This window comes from Myotis yumanensis, unplaced genomic scaffold (genome assembly GCF_028538775.1).
Source record: "Myotis yumanensis isolate MYYU_CA2020_CCGP unplaced genomic scaffold, mMyoYum1.0.hap1 SCAF_10, whole genome shotgun sequence".
Classification (NCBI taxonomy): Eukaryota; Metazoa; Chordata; class Mammalia; order Chiroptera; family Vespertilionidae; genus Myotis; species Myotis yumanensis.
The window spans coordinates 38,124,143-38,140,251 of NW_027223761.1; the positions used below are offsets into that span (position 1 = coordinate 38,124,143).

The 16,109-nt window shown below is 43.7% G+C and overlaps 1 protein-coding gene across 5 annotated transcripts in view; it reads left to right on the forward strand.

The window, feature by feature from the left end:
* Window positions 1–11,086, forward strand: part of RIC3 (RIC3 acetylcholine receptor chaperone) — a 33,725-nt gene extending 22,639 nt beyond the window's left edge. For 2 of the 5 annotated variants that reach the window (XM_070425374.1, XM_070425377.1), the window contains exons 2-6: window positions 627–856; window positions 1,856–1,928; window positions 4,856–4,949; window positions 8,410–8,558; window positions 10,279–11,086. In XM_070425374.1, the coding sequence (XP_070281475.1) occupies window positions 627–856; window positions 1,856–1,928; window positions 4,856–4,949; window positions 8,410–8,558; window positions 10,279–10,709 (977 nt within the window). In that variant the 3' untranslated portion in view covers window positions 10,710–11,086. Of the gene's footprint in view, window positions 1–626; window positions 857–1,855; window positions 1,929–4,855; window positions 4,950–8,409; window positions 8,559–9,685; window positions 9,900–10,278 lie in introns of those variants that run through there. The other 3 variants (XM_070425376.1, XM_070425375.1, XM_070425378.1) reach the window with 3 other exon arrangements.
* Window positions 11,087–16,109: the final 5,023 nt, after the last annotated feature.

Genomic DNA, 16,109 nt, shown 5'->3' on the forward strand with positions numbered 1-16,109 from the left:
GTAGCTGTCCTACATCCTGATGGCTTTCCAGTTTTAGTTCTATTCTCTTCTGAGACCAGATTGCATCATCTGTACTAGTTAGGGGTGGTTAACTGCTATAACATACTCCAAAGTATACAGTGGCCCTAACCCACTGGAAGTTATTTCTAAGTTGGTGGAAGGCTCTGTACCACGCAGGTGTCTAGGAGTCCAAGTTGATGGAGGTTCTGCCGTTTTCATGGTCACATGACTTCCAAGGTTTCCCTAGGTGCCAGCATCCAGCTGAAGGGAAATGAACTTGGAGTTTAATACATGGGAAGTTGTATAGGCCAGGCCTTGGACTAGCTCATATCCCTCACATTCCCTTGGCTGGAACTCAGTCACGTGGCCACATTTAACCGTATGGTAAACTGAAAACTGTCTAGCTGTGGACCCAAAAGGAAGGGAAAAATGGGTTTGGTGAACAGCTAGAGATTGCCACGTCATATTATCGGTGTGATGCCTCTATGTCCTTATAACCAAGTTCCCATTTTTTCTTAGACTTGTTTGAGTTGGCTTTTATTATTTGTACCTCAATGCATTAGGTGTTTTCATAACAGCCATATTTAAAATAGAAGAAATAAAGACTGATGAATTTATTTTCTCAGGAAAATTGGGCCGATTTCCACCTATGATGCATCATCACCAAGCACCCTTAGATGGCCAGACTCCTACAGCTCGCACCCAGAGGTCTCACCTTGCAGAGGCCTTTGCAAAGGCCAAAGGATCAGGTGGAGGCACTGGAGGAGGAGGAGGAAGTGGAAGAGGCCTGATGGGGCAGATTATTCCAATCTATGGCTTTGGGATATTTTTATACATACTGTACATTCTATTTAAGGTAAGTGGAATCATCTTGATCCTATTATATCAATGACAATCTAATATTATCGTAATAAAAATCATTGTCAGTATTAAAACCCTTTACAGTTCATAACCCTTTTTCAAATCTAGTATCTCTTTAAACCTTGCCTCCTCTTCATAAGGTATTTAGGATAGGAGTTATCCTATCCTAAGTTTTATAGATGAGAAAATCTTCACTCAGAGCTTAAATGATTTCTCCAAAATTCACAACTGAAACTGCAGAACCAGGACTTGAGCCTGGATCTTCTACTTGCTAATCCAGTTAGCAATAAAGTTAAAAGCCCTTGACTGGGCGTATTTGCAAGCTAAAAAGGCATAAAGCTGCTCTAATCTAAGAAGAGCTTTGTTGTTAGGATTGGCTCAGGGGTTTTTAGGTAGCCACTGTGAGGCCAGGTGATGACTGTACCAACAACACTTTGTCCTTCTTCTCCCCAGAGTATGAAGTGCTGTTTATTAACATATCGTCTTCAGTAATTCTTCTCAAACAGAACTGCCATATCCTGAAACTAAGCCTGATATTTCTTAGTTCTGGGGAGACATGGTTTGGGCCCTTTATAAGTAGACTGCTGATTTAAGTTCCACCTCCAGCCCAGCTTTGGCAGGCCATGGGCCTCACTGGGGGAAGAGTTTTACTTTGCCCTTCTAACTAGAGGAAGAGGCGAGCTCCTCCTAGCCCAGAAGTTCTGCAGGCAGCCTGAGGTGAGTGTTAGGTGAGCATGGCCAAGGCAGATGGCCGGTAGAGAGATATTTTTTCCGTGTGCCTTGCTAATATTTTACTTGGAAAGCTATTGTTTTGTTGTTGTTGTTTTTGTTTTGCTTTGTTTTTTTTAGATATTTATCTAATGTTGCTATTCAAGTGGATTTCTGACTTAATTTTTGTCTCCCAGCCTTTTTCTTTTTTCACTTAATATGAGGGGTTCCGTGACTTTGAGGTTCTGAGCTGCTGTTGATGTGCTGTACCTCCTTCACTTCTCAGCTTTCAAAGGGGAAAACTGCAGCGGACCGGAAATGCTCTACCACCACACCTGGAGACACCTACAGGAAAATTAGTAAGTGCCCCTTTCAGAATGGTCACAAGTTTGACTGAGTCAGACAGCTGTAATGCAGCCAGACGGACAATCTGGGTATGTCCTAAAAGCATTTCTCAAAAGTTGTCCCAAATTAATCTGATGCCATTTTTTACCTTAGCTCTGAGAGTTCCTGAAAGTTTCCATATTGACGTTGGCTTTAAAGGGAAAGATAGTTACAAAAAGTACAAAACTACGAGTTCACTTTTTCATGTTAGTAAATTAATATTTCACATTTGGAATGCGTTCCTTCTCATGTCCAGACTTCAGAATATCGGTAGCAAATATCCTTATTTCACAGAGAGGAAAAGCAAGGCAGAGATCAAGTCATTGCCAAAGTCAGTTATTAGATCCAGGGACAGAATTGAACTCTTCTGGCTCTTGAAACATGATCATCAAATGTTCACTACCAACTAAAATATTCTGTGCTCTCTGGGGAAATGCAATGTATATGGCATAGCTCTCCCTCTAAGAATTTATAGTCTAGGATGGCTGTCAGGAAAAATAACTTGTGCAAAGTTGACTACCTAGACAGAAGGGATCTGATAAAAGCCTTATAGGAAATCATGTCTAGCTGGGTGTCTGTGGAGGAGGCCTGCCAGCTAGAGGGGATGGCTTGGGTGAGACAGCCTGGCATAGGGCAGCTGTGGGGAAGAAGGTCTAAAGCAGGGGTCCTCAAACTACGGCCCGCGGGCCACATGCAAATACAAATATTGTATTTGTTCCCATTTTGTTTTTTTACTTCAAAATAAGATATGTGCAGTGTGCGTAGGAATTTGTTCATAGTTTTTTTTTTAAACTATAGTCCGGCCCTCCAATGGTCTGAGGGACAGTGAACTGGCCCCCTGTTTAAAAAGTTTGAGGACCCCTGGTCTAAAGAGTAGGGAAGTTAAGCCATATTTTTGAAGGTCTTTGAGGCCAGATTGCTTTATCCAGTGGATCTTGAAGCCTCATCAGAGGTTTTTAAAACAAAGACATCAGCCAAATGAGGTGAGGCTGGACCACAGAAGCATCTGCCCTCGGCCATTATTGCTTTCTGTATTTATTCCGCATTCTCTATGGAAATAAATATTTCAGTCACACTCTGAATCCTTTTTAGAAATCTTAAATATTCAGGGACTTCTTTAAGAAAGATGCTGTGTTCTTAATTGAGATAATGTTTAACAGTGATGGTAAATGCATCAGTAAAATCATTTGTAAAAGATTTGTGGACTCTTTAAATTCGAGTAGCAAATTCTGTATCCTGTCACATAATCATTGAAAACAGAAGTAAATAAATAAAATCCTAAGAGCAGCTGTTTTATAATGTAGTAGCAGTTATATCAGCTCCTTATCCTTCAATTTCAAATCATGCAGGAAATAAAAATAACTTAAGCATTTATGTAGCACAGTCCTCCACTTTATAGATGTTAACTGCATGAATAAGAATGTGGTCCAGAAGTATTAAAAGGCCTTTGAAACACTACGTCTGCAGTAACCCTTTGAATACATCTGGGTAGAGGATAGCACTGGTTATGACACAGAAAAACTGGATTATCTACATAATGAACATCATTTTATTTTCCTACTGCCTTAAAGTTCATTTCATGTACTGATGAGTGATTTATTTTTTCTGTTCTACTTTTAAGGTCTTAACGTTAGTTGAGAAAACTACTTCTGGGAGGCAGGTTTACACCAATTCACTCCATATGACTGGGACAGAAAATCTTGGGCAGAGAGGTCTCAAGATTTCCTCTATTGAGGGAGCATGAAATTTAAACTGTTACTTCTAGATAGGTTTTTAACCTCATGTGCAGGTGAACTATTGCTCATTTCACTTAGTTTTCTAAAGTACCTTATATGTTTCGTACTTTACCCTTGAGCATCATTTAGATTAGAATAGCCAAGTATGGCAGCAACCTAAGTGTCCATGGATAGATAGATGAATGGATCAAGATGTGGTACATATATACAATGGAATGTTACACAGCCACAACATAGAATGAAATCTTGCCATTTGAGATAACATGGCTGGACCTAGAGGGTGTTATGCTAAGTGAAATAAGTCGGACAGAGCAAGACAGATAACTATATATAGAGGCCCAGTGCACGAAATTCATGAGAAGGAGCGGCTGCCTGCCGGGGCCTCCCTCCCTTCCCCTGGCCGGCCCCGCCCACTGGTTGAACTCCCAGACAACCTCCCAGTGGAGGGGACAATTTGCTTACTATGCTTTTATTATATAGGATTTCACTTACATGTGGAATCTAAAAAACAAAGCAAATGAACAAACAATGCAAAACAGAAACAGTTTCATAGACATAGAGAAAAAAACTGATGATTTCCAGAGGGGAAGGGGCTAGGAAAAAGGAAGAAAAGGTAAAGGTGAATAAGAGGTACAAAATTCTAGTTATAAAATAAAAAAAGTAATGGGGATGTAATGTATAGCATAAGGAATACAATCAATAATATACTTACCTGGTATAGTGACAGAATGGTGATCACTTCATTGGGTATGATAGTGTAGAATAACAACGTTACACACTTGAAACTAATATAATGTATATATTAACTATATTTTAATTTAAAAAAAAAAAACAGGAAAAAAGGGTATGTTTATCTTCTTCATTTCTTCTTGAGTGACTATAGGGGTATGTTTTTCAGTCCTAGGTATTTTCTTAGCTGGTCCTACTGTATTTCTGTGCGTAAGAGTGATTTGTTCATCACTCACTAAACATGTATCCTTTAGATCTTGGCACCCAAACTACAGCACCTTTGTATCCTGATTGGATTAGCTGGAGAAACTCTTAAGTCTCTTCCCTGAGCCTCAGGACCAGCCTGCATTACTGTAGAGTGTCACAGCCAGCCATGTCTTAGAAAAGAGCTTAGGGAGTTGTGTGTGATGATTCTTAGATCAATGCTTGTTTTTCAGCCAATTTTGAGCTTGTTCAACTGCAAGAAAAACTCAAGGAGACAGAGGAAGCCATGGAAAAATTAATTAATAGAGTGGGACCTAATGGTGAAAGGTAGGTTTTCAGGACTCAGACTATTTCCCATTTAGAGAATCAATTCAAGATTTTTCTCTTCTTTGATTTCTGGACCACTTACTTTCATTTTATATAGTTGTCAACTTATTTGTCATTTGCATGTTACTTCTCACGAACAATCTCCGTTTTCAAGAGCATATGTTCAGTGTTATGTACATTATTGAGAGTGAGTGTGAAGGTCAGGGTGAAGTCCTTCCACCCCTCACCTCCCCTTCAAGGGTGGCCATGTGGTCCCTGGCCAATCACCACACTTCATCTCCTTGGCTGCAGTGATGGATTCAGTGGTATATATACAGGACCCAAGTTGGGCCAAGTGTACTTTCGCCTAAAACTGGATCTTGAACCCAGTGAAACCTGATCTGAAAGCTTTTCATATTAACTCACCCTGGCAGCAGTCCCTAAAGAGATTATCCATTTGCTCCTGCTCCCTAATCCCTAGAGCTGCTCTGCCTCCCACCTTCCTGAATCCTGGATCTTCAGCAATTCTTCTCATATTGTGAGCTATCTCACATTCTCCCAATAAATTCTACTACCTCCTCCAAAATCTGCTACCTCCTCCAAATACAAGGAGCCAGTTTATTGGAAGATTGGTTGTTTGTAACCAAGGAATCCTGATACAGCCTGTGATTTCTTTTTTTCCTCCATGAAGTTCCTTAATTTGGCCCAACTAGGACCTGGGTTGGAAGGGTGAATTTAAGGTCAACTTCGATGTAGTGGCAAGGCCTCCAAGGGGACAACGAATAATACGACTGGCTTTGTGTGAAAAGTCAAGAGCAGGTGTAGAGTTTGGACATCATCTGCGTAGAGGTGGTGGTTTAATCTGATGCTGGGTCAGTTTTCTGAGGCCGTGTTTGTAAGAGTAGAGAAATGAGGGCCCTAGGATTGAGTCTTCATGACAACCATGTTTCAGGAATTGGGAGCAGGAAAGTGAGCCATGATCAGAGGTAAGAAGAATGGTTAAAGAAATGGGAGGAATACACGTCTCAATAGACAAGGGAGAGGGCATTTCAAGAGGATGGTCCACAGTACAGAGAAGTTAAGAAGAATGAAATGTGAGAAAAAGACTTTTGGACTTGAGAGTAAAGTGGTCATTGATGATGCAAATTTTGGTAAAATGACGGAATGGAAGTCAGATTTCAGGGAGGTGGAGAAAATAGTCTGTGAGGAAACAGGGAGCAACCAAATACATGAGCACTTACAATGTTCACGGCACTTGCCTATACAGTCATAGTTACCACTGCCTTCCAGGAGTAAACCAAGGTGAGACAATAAGGAATCTCTGAAAATATTCATTGTGGTAAATTCAGAAGGTGTAAGGTGGGCCATGATGAATTGCCTAATGCATGACATGGGCAATATTAGTAGACCTGTTCAGAAATGAAAGAGATGCTTTAGTTTGGAGTTCTCTGAGAAAGCTGCTCTTGTCTGTTTCTGCCTCTGTTAGTCATTCCTCTTTTATTTAAGGTTCTGGTTTTTCATTAGTTAAGAGACAGAATCCAGCCCTAGCCGGTTTGGCTCAGTGGATAGAGTGTTAGCCCTCGGACTGAAGGGTCCCAGGTTCAATTCCAGCCAAGGGCACGTACCTTGGTTGCAGGCTCGATCCCTGGCTCTGATGAGGGCTCGTGTGGGAGGCAGTCAATCGATGTGTCTCTCTTACATCGATGTTTCTCTGTCTCTCTCCCCCTCCTTTCCACTCTCTCTAAAAATCAGTGGGAAAATATCCTCAGGTGAGGATTAACAAACAAAAAGAGAAACAATCCAGGCTGTTTCACTCAGTAAGAATCAAAATACATTGAGTACAGTCCAGAGAAGTAGCATGTGCAGCCAAGAGCAAGAGCTTTGTGATGAGCACACAGGCTCTTGTAGGTAGGGGTGACCTGGATGCCCCAGAAGCGCCCCCCCCCCCAAAGTGGTCATTGTAAGAATTGGGGGTTATGTAGAGCAGATGAGCAGTTGTGGCGAGTCAAGCTCCTGTACTGATGCCGTCTAAGAGGCCCAATACGTTTTGCTGAATGTAGAACAGACAAGCTTCTTCAGTTCAGGCTGTGAGGCCCTTAGTGTGGAAGAAGTGGAGCCCTGGTGTTGTTTTCCTCCCACTGAGGGCTGCAGAAATGCACCTTTATTTGCCTCAGTTACCACCTTCACATTGGAGGGAGGAAACACTGTTCTTTTTCCTTATTGGTCATTAAGGCTAAAGTTTGTTAGGCTGAGCATAACAAGGAATGCTGGCTCCCACTGGCTGATTAGAAACATAGAGGACAACTCCATGGGAGGCTGTTCAGAAGGTATTATTTTTCCTTCATTAGTGTTATGCTGATTTTTAATGCTTTGGGTTTTTAAGAAAAGAAGCAGCCTCGGTTAAATCCTGCCGCTAGTTAAAGCTTGTAGCAAAGCAGACAGTTCTCAGCCTTCTCTGTAGGGCCTTGCCTGCCTGTGAGTGTGATGCAGTGCTTCCTTCTCAAAAAATAAAATGCTCCTACCGTTTTCCTTGAGCCCATCTTATTCTTGCAGACATTTGTCCAGCGCCACCAGCGAAGCTGGGACTCAAACCCAGGTTTTCTAAATTGTGGAACTTGAGCACTGTGCTTTAAGAATTGCAAAGGAGACTTTAGTTTTAAAGTGCTGACATTAACTAGCAATAGAAATGTATAATTTCCCTCTTGAGGGTCTCAGTTCCCCCAGTGTCTGTGGTCTAGATTATTGACTTGTCAGAATGATCCAGCTCTGGGATTTTGGGATGTATCTGCACAAGTATATGCAGCCTGGTGATTGTAGGGATGGCCTAGTACAGTGATGGCGAACCTTTTGAGCTCGGCGTGTCAGCATTTTGAAAAACCCTAACTTAACTCTGGTGCCGTGTCACATATAGAAATTTTTTTATCTTTGCAACCATAGTAAAACAAAGACTTATATTTTTGATATTTATTTTATATATTTAAATGCCATTTAACAAAGAAAAATCAAACAAAAAAATGAGTTCGCGTGTCACCTCTGACACGCGTGTCATAGGTTCGCCATCACTGGCCTAGTAGCACATTTTCCCCTAGTCGAGGCTGATGTCCCAGCACCTTTTCTTTTGATGACCTTGCGTCAGACAAAAGTAGCTTGCAGTAAATGGAGTGTTATTAAGAAACAGTGAGGTGCACTGAAAAAATATTGAACCAAAAGCTGAGCTATCTGGGGTCTGGTCCCAGTATTGACACACCTCATGTGGGACCTTGCGCAATACCTTGATCTATTCTGGGCCTTAGGTTTCCCGTATATAAAATCAAACCGTGGAACTGATAAGTGTAGTTACCAGCTATGCTGCTCTAGAATCAGTTCCTAGAATTATCTGCTGCTGCTCCACTTCTAGAATCCAGACAGATCATAGTGATATTTATGCTCATTGCCAAGGAGTATTTACCACTAAGTGGCTGGATTGTCTGATATTTCTAAGCAGAGCACAGACTGTGACTTCTGACCAAGAAAAACAGCTGCTGTATCAGCTCCAAGAAATCACCAGGGTCATGAAAAAAGGAAGATTCACTGACGGGCCCACTCCAGAGCAAGAGGCTGAGGAGGCCCCTTACATGGAGGACTGGGAAGGTAAAGTGCCTTCTCCTTTCTCTGTTAGCTGTCAGCCCAGAAAAGAGATGTTAATTATTTTTAATCAGCTTTATTACTGAAGTATAATGTATATATAATAAAATTCACCAATTTTAAGGGTATGGTTGGGTGAGTTTTGACAGATGTGTAGAGGTGTGTAATTACACCATAACCATGATATAGAACATTTCCATCACCCTTTGCAGCTAATTCCCTCCTTCTGCCGGTGGCTTAGTTTTCATATTTTTATAAGTGTATCTTAACAAAATAGGGAAGTAGACATGGATTTATATTCAGAGATCTTAACTGCTATGTTACTTATAAGGGAAAGTTGGAAGGAATCTAAGGGTCTCCAGAAGAGGCAGGGTAAGTCAGATCAGTTCTGTAGCTGTGTGAGGGGATATTGTGCAGCCAGCTTTAAAATGACTGCTGACATGGAGAAATGCTCATGATATAATGTTGAATGAAAAAAATCAGGTATAACATTTTATATACAGGGTGATCCTTATTTTAAAAAAACATATATATTAAAAAACCATATATATATTTTTAAAAACATATATATATATATATTTTTAAAACCATACACACACACACACACACACACACACACACACACACATGCTTATAGATGGTAAAAAGCCAGAAGTAATACAACAAATTATTATCAGTGTTGGGATTCTAGATAATTTGTTTTCTTTCCAAAACTTGTATTTTTTCAAATTTTCCACCATGAGTCCCTATGACTTTTATAATGAGAAAAACAAACAGTAAATGTAAAAAAAAATCTCTCCATACTCTACACATCCCATAAAGAACCCCTGCTTTTCAGAATTTGTAGGCAGAAGTGGTTTGCGTTTGGGTTGACTCTACTGATGATTGTAATGTGCACACGGGCTTTGGATCCTCCAGCTTTGCCACACTGAGCAGCGAGCACGCTGCTGCTGCCAGCATGGGCGTGGGCTCCAGCACGGCCCATCTGCTGCTCAGGCTGACACAGATTGATTTCATTTCACTCTTTAATTTGGCAACACTTTCTCTTCCCTCATTATCTAGCTGGGCTTCAGTACCAGTGTTACTCATTTTGTTTACCCGTTTGTTGTATTCTTTTGTTCCATTTTGTGAAGATGAAGAAGCCACCAACGGGAATCCTGTCTTCTGAAAACGCAGCACTGTCCTTGGGGATTTTGGGCCCGTCTTGCTTTTAAAGCATTCTCTGTTCTGACACTTGCCAGCCATTTCAATAGTAAAAGGCTTCCTGGTGTATTTTTCAGAGTTTAGCGTTCCTTCCTTCCACTCCACCCTCCACCCCCGGGAAGATTTGGAAATGGTTCCAAATAAAAATTATAAACATTAGCCTTAAGCTGTGCTCTCTCCATCTGGTGTTGGGTCCTTTCTTTTTTTCTACTGAAGGCTCCTGTTGTTTGTTTAATCTTCATGCTACTACAGAAGCTGGAGGTGTGAGACTCACCCTCTGCCCCAAGCCCGCTGCACTTAAGGGATTTCCATCTGAAGGGGTTTGAATTTCAGAGAGCGCTGGATAGTCAGCCAGGCGCTTAGAATTTACTGAGGTGAAACTTTAGAGCTGTTAGTCATCTGCGAGATTCCTTGAATGGATTTGTTGGAATGGGATGGCTGCTGCCTAAGAAGCCGCTTTGAGTCTGACACTTTATTTTGAAGAGACAGTCTTTGTAAGACTTTGTGCTGCTTTTCTCTCTAGGTTACCCTGAAGAGACTTATCCAATTTATGACCTTTCAGATTGCATCAAGCGTAGGCAAGAAACAATCCTGGTGGATTACCCGGACCCCAAAGAGCCCTCTGCGGAGGAACTAGCTGAGAGGATGGGAGTGCTGGAAGAGGCAGACCATTTGGGTTGGGAAGTGCCCGCTGACGGCAGAGCCCAGGAGGAGAATCCTGTTACTTCATGTGACCCAGAGCCAGAAACGTGTTCCTGCTGTCTTCACGAAGAAGAGGACCCCGCGGTCTTGGTGGAGAATGCTGGATTCATGGCAGACAGTTACAGTGAGGAGGAGGACACCACCCAGGAAGCGTGGCCCCAGGACTTCAGAGATGAGGGGCTGGGCATCAGTGCTGACAGAGCGTGTATTGGGGACACATTGAGGAAGCGGAGCCCCCAGGGTTTAGAGTGAAAACAGCCAGTTTGGTGAAGTATCCATTACTCTGGTCTCAAGGTGACCTTGCACTCCTCTCTAGATTTCACCCTTGGCCCTGTATTTCATTCTCTGCGTTTAAATATTATAGCCAATCAGGTCACTACCATGGATATCATGTATCCTCCCTGGTGCTCACACACCTGTCACCTGTACAGCATCATAAAGTAGGAACACAAGATGGCTTCGCTCTTTCTCTCCCTGCCTTTCCTCCATCAGAGAACTGATCCACTGAGTAACTGTTTGCTCTATCATAATTACAGATGGGACCACTCAGGCAGAGGTTCGACTCCGTGCTGGGAGTAACAGGTGGTTTACCTGTGAAAAAAACATCAGCTTACACATGATGAGGACTTAAGGTTGCAAGAGTGAAGATTTCAGAGTCTGAGATGCCGTATTCTCTGGGCCTTGAGCAGGTTAGTGGTCCCCTGCGTTCAAGAAAAGAACATTTAGTTTTGGGGGATGATGGAGCCAAAGCAGGACTCTGCTGTCCGAGCTGAAGTCCCTTCCTCACAGCAAGGGCCAGAGGACTCACACTGACCTGAAAATGGGCCCAGCCTGGATCTCTAACTTCCTTTATCCCTGTGCTGCTTAATAAAACTGCTAAACCCACCTCTTGGTCTCCAGCGGCCAGGGGAAGCTTTAGGTGGAGACTTTAGTCCTGGCCCTGCAGAGCCAGGGCTTGAGGCTGCAGGAAAGCCTGCCCACGGGTAGTGGTCCTGCTGTGAGATGCTCACAAGGCCAGTGAGGGAAGTGAGCCATGCATTTATGGACAGCCCTTGCCTCGAAGCTCTTTTGGGATATTGTGCCCTCTGCGAAGTTGGTTTCCCAACCACATGCATTGAGACAGAAATGAGGACTGAACTTGTTGTCAAAGTGCCAGCCCAGCAGGGAAGCTGCAGAGTGTGTCTGCTGCGGAGAACCAGTGCAGTAGGGCCCAGGGGAAGAGGCGTTCGTTTGCCTGTGTTCAGACATCTGGGTCCTCTGAGAGAGCTGGGGGAGTAGGAAATAGGTTAGGCCTGATCTCAAAGCTGCCATCTGTGTTCTTGAGACAGGATGAGTGAACCCATTTCCCGTGGTAGACCCGAGGGTTTAAAGAGGGCGCATTCCCGAGGACACTCCCAGTCATGAAATTTGGAAGACTTGAAAATTAAGAAATTATGTAAAGGTAGATATGGCACAAGATGCCAGGAACATATTTAATCACACAGCCTGCTGTCAGAAGGTATGGGGTCATATTAAGATTAAGTTCAGCTACTATTAGACACTTATTGTTAGTTAATGAAGTGCAGTCATTGAAGATTGAGTTTATAGAAAGCATATTGCATCTGTCTTTGGGACATTTGACTCACTTGTAACAGATGCAGTTTAAAATGTACTGAAAACCATCTAGATGTAATGCTCAAGGTAAAAAATAATGTAGGTGCTCTACTGTTTCGATAAATTGTTTTCCATGTTATGTCCCTTCATTCACAGGGGTTGATTTATGACAGTGCTGGGTCCGTTTCAAATTTCTTTTTCTGCCTTAGGCTATGATTCCTGTGTTAGAGATGCATATGTTTCCTTCTAGCTTTCAACTCATTTATTCATCTGGCAGACACTGCTCAGAGGCAGGCAGTGGGAATGGAAGGCTCAATTCCTACATTTTAAAAACTCAGTTTAATGGGGGAAGCCTTATCCAATTTATTTTAATGAACTAACTATAATAATAAAAGGGTAACATGCTAATTAGACTGGACATCCTTCCGGACGAAGCCGGGGTCCCAGGTGCCTGCTAGCGGCTGGAGGGAAGCAGGTGCTGGCAGCCAGGGGAAGGAAGGCCTACTCTTGCGTGAATTTTCGTGCATCGGGCAACTAATACACTATAAAAGGGCTCAAGCTCGTGAATTCTGCAGGCAGAGCAAGGGCAGTCGTGAATCCATCCCCATCTGTTCTGACTGGAATCTTGTCGGCTCCTTAAGCCTTCTGTCTGGGCTCTTGGCTCTAAAGCAAGAGTCTAGGTCTCCCAGGTGGTTCTGAGTATTAAATGGCACCATCAGTGCCTGTAAAACAGCCTCAGTCCTACATGACCACCACTCAGTAAATGGTAGCTGTGGTTTTATGCTGGAACTTAGATATGGGCCCAAATCTATAGGAAAACAGATCGTATTTGCCAAAGTACTTCCAAGAAACTTCACAGAGGGGGCATAGGAAGCACTTCTCCAGTGAACAAGGAAGAGAAGGCATCCTCGGAGAAAGTATGTGGATGTTCAGTACGTGGATGGGGCTGCTGTGGAAGGTGTTACATAACCAAGTCTTTATGTGAATGTTAATCTTTGGGGGAAACTGGCTATGGAAGCAGGTCCTGCCAGGTGTGCGATGACCTCCTGATGCCTCCTGCTTGGTTTATTAGCAGGAATATATTTATAGTCCAGAAATTTTTTGTACTTTCAGTCATTTCAGATTAGGCGGCCGTGGCAGGAGGCATGTTCAGCCTCTAGAAAGGGTGGTGGGGTACTCAAACAAGGTGTGGTCCACATTGGGACACTTAGGAACGGGAGCTCTAATAAAAACTACGCCAGGAAAATAGGTCTCAACCAGGACTGTCCTGACCACTAAACAATAAAAACCTCTTTCCTTTTCCACAGTTCCCCACGTGTGCCGTTTCCTAGAGGCAGAACTAAGGAGACAGGCCCCCGGTTCATACAGGAAATGCTTGTGGCTACAGAAAAACTCTGAGGGTAATAAACCAATCCTCCTCATGACTACATTCTTAAATTCCGTCTCAACCCAGACTATGCTCCAAATGAAAATCTAGTATTTCAGCTATTCAGCAATATTGAGAAAAAAACATGAAGTAGCCATGATGTTCCCTTGACTATACAGATCTTTCTAAAAGGCACCTAAACTTTCCTCATTTTTTTTTTTTTCACAAACAGGACAAACTTATTCTTTCCCTTAGATTATTCCTTCTCTGAGCATTTATGAGTTTGGAGTAATACCCACCTTGCAAGGCTGTCTGTCCCAGGTGTCGCCTGCTGTAGGTGCTCAGGACAGCATCCTCACTGCCATCCCTCGGGCTGTTACACAGGACGCCCTCCAGGGCTGTGGGTGACTTTAGTTTTGACCTCCCTCAGGAGCAGAGCATTACCTTCCTTGTCTGCTTCCAGCCGCCACTGCAGCCTCCCTCGTGCTTGGCTTCAGGCCTGCCACAGGCTGAGGGAAGGCTCCCAAGTATGTCTGCATCCTGTTTAAATAGGGGAGGCACTAGGTAGGGCCAGGCCCTCACAGGTACTCCGGGACCAACAGCCTTCTTCGGCTGGCACAGCTGCCCTGTGGAGGATTGTTCTAATGCACGTACTTCTGTCCTTGCCATTCTTCCAGCCCTTCCCGGCCTCTGCGTGTGGTTCTGCCAGCCAGAACTTGAAGATCCCAGGCCAGAGGAAGGACCGTTTACCAGTGGTTCTCAACCTTCTGGCCCTTTAAATACAGTTCCTCATGCTGTGACTCAACCATAAAATTATTTTCGTTGCTACTTCCTAACTGTAATGTTGCTACTGTTATGAATCGTAATGTAAATATCTGATATGCAGGATGATCTTAGGCGACCCCTGTGAAAGGGTCGTTTGACCACCAAAGGGGTCGCGACCCACAGGTTGAGAACCTCTGGCTTAGACCCACCTGTCGTTGTTAGCACCATCCTCCTCCTCCTCCCTGAGGCTCGTAAGGATTGAATGCTGTAGAAAAAAACTTCTAGGTAAAAAACATGGTTTTTTTCTCCTTTTATAGGAAAAAAATTACAGAGTAGTGTTGAAATAGTTCAAGTTTAATTTGATGATATATGGTCTGTACTTAGACAAACACAAGTTATACAACATAGATAACGTGGGAAAATACCAACTTTGTCATTGCACATACCAATAAATAAATACATTTGCTCCAGAATACCAAAGAGTTTATTCAAAAAGTCAATAAAAGCACAGTTTTGTAAGTTCATCTAAAACTCCAGATAATCTTGAACAAAAATAAATGTCTGACCACTCCAGAATAGGAAAAGACGGTCTTGTGCAAATAGACATACACATTCTAAGCGTTATGAAAACTGGCTAACTGTGTTCTCAGCAAGAGAAGCGTCACCCATCCTGACCAAGACCCCTTCACCACCAAACACAGGAAAGGGCCAGAGTCGGGCTCCCTTTCTGAGCCACTCCAAGTCACTCTAGGACTCTCTCATCAGCCTTGTCTCAGCTCTGCCTGGACCTTGATTAGGGTGGGGGAAGAGGGCAATAGAACAGAAGAGGGAAAGGGGTGTGACATCTTAGGGCAGAACAAAGGCACAATGATGAGCTAGAAACGGTGGTGATGAAAGCAAAGGTCAACCCCCAGCCACCCTGATTCCCACTGCAAGCACTGACAGTCCAGCCTCCTGGTTTGCTCAAAATCACATACCAGTAGCCACAAAGTACAGGAATGCCTTCTGTAAGACCAACTTGCTTCTCAGCGTGGTTGGAAAATTAAAAAACCAAACCTGTCCCAGTACTCCTGCTTGCCTCTGCCCTGTATCCTGAGATGACAGAAAACTTGAAGTGGGAGGACAGGTGACCAATAAACTCAAGCCAGAGCCCATCCTTTGGCCTGTTCCTGGGGCTGCTACAAGTTCAACAAGCCAGAACCCAGGGAGTCAGGCCCAGGCATGCTGGGCACCAGGAGGAAGACTCCCTCCGCACTCCGGAGAGGTGTGCTGGTCACACCACATCCCGGCGCGGGGGAGGACTTCCTGAGGGGAACGCCAGTGTCGCTGCAGTCGGGGAAACCAGGACTCCGCCAGGGAGATGGGATTTGTGCTTGCGTAACAGCCACAGACGTGCAGCCCAGCATCTCCCGTCCCTGCAGACCCCACTGCGAGGGGTGCACGGAGCTTAGTGTGAAATCAGCGCTGTTGCTTGTTCAGTTTAGAGGCAAATGCCCTGCTCTTTATAGACAAAAACTTCTACAGTTTTCTTGCCCTTGTTGGGAGGCGGACTCCAAAGGCCCTCTTCACGCCTGCAGTTACCATACTCCCAACACGTGTCCGCAGCACGGCGGACCTTACGTGCTCCTTCTGAACTAGTGACCAGCCCTGCACTGCCGTCCACGTGTGTTTTCTAAGGCACAGTCACTAGAATATGCTCAGGTTCGTCCAAAAGTGCACACAACACACGGGTGTCCCCAGGTAACGCAGAATGGGAACTGACCACGTTCTCAGACCATGTTTTTCTAATCAGAACCTGGGAGACGCTGGCGCTTCCTAACAGCCTGAATGGCATGAACAGAATCCTTATCTCTTTCCTGCTCATCCTGAGAAACAAACCTCAGTTGATTCTTAGCAGATTGCCCTTTCCCCAAACACCACAGACACAG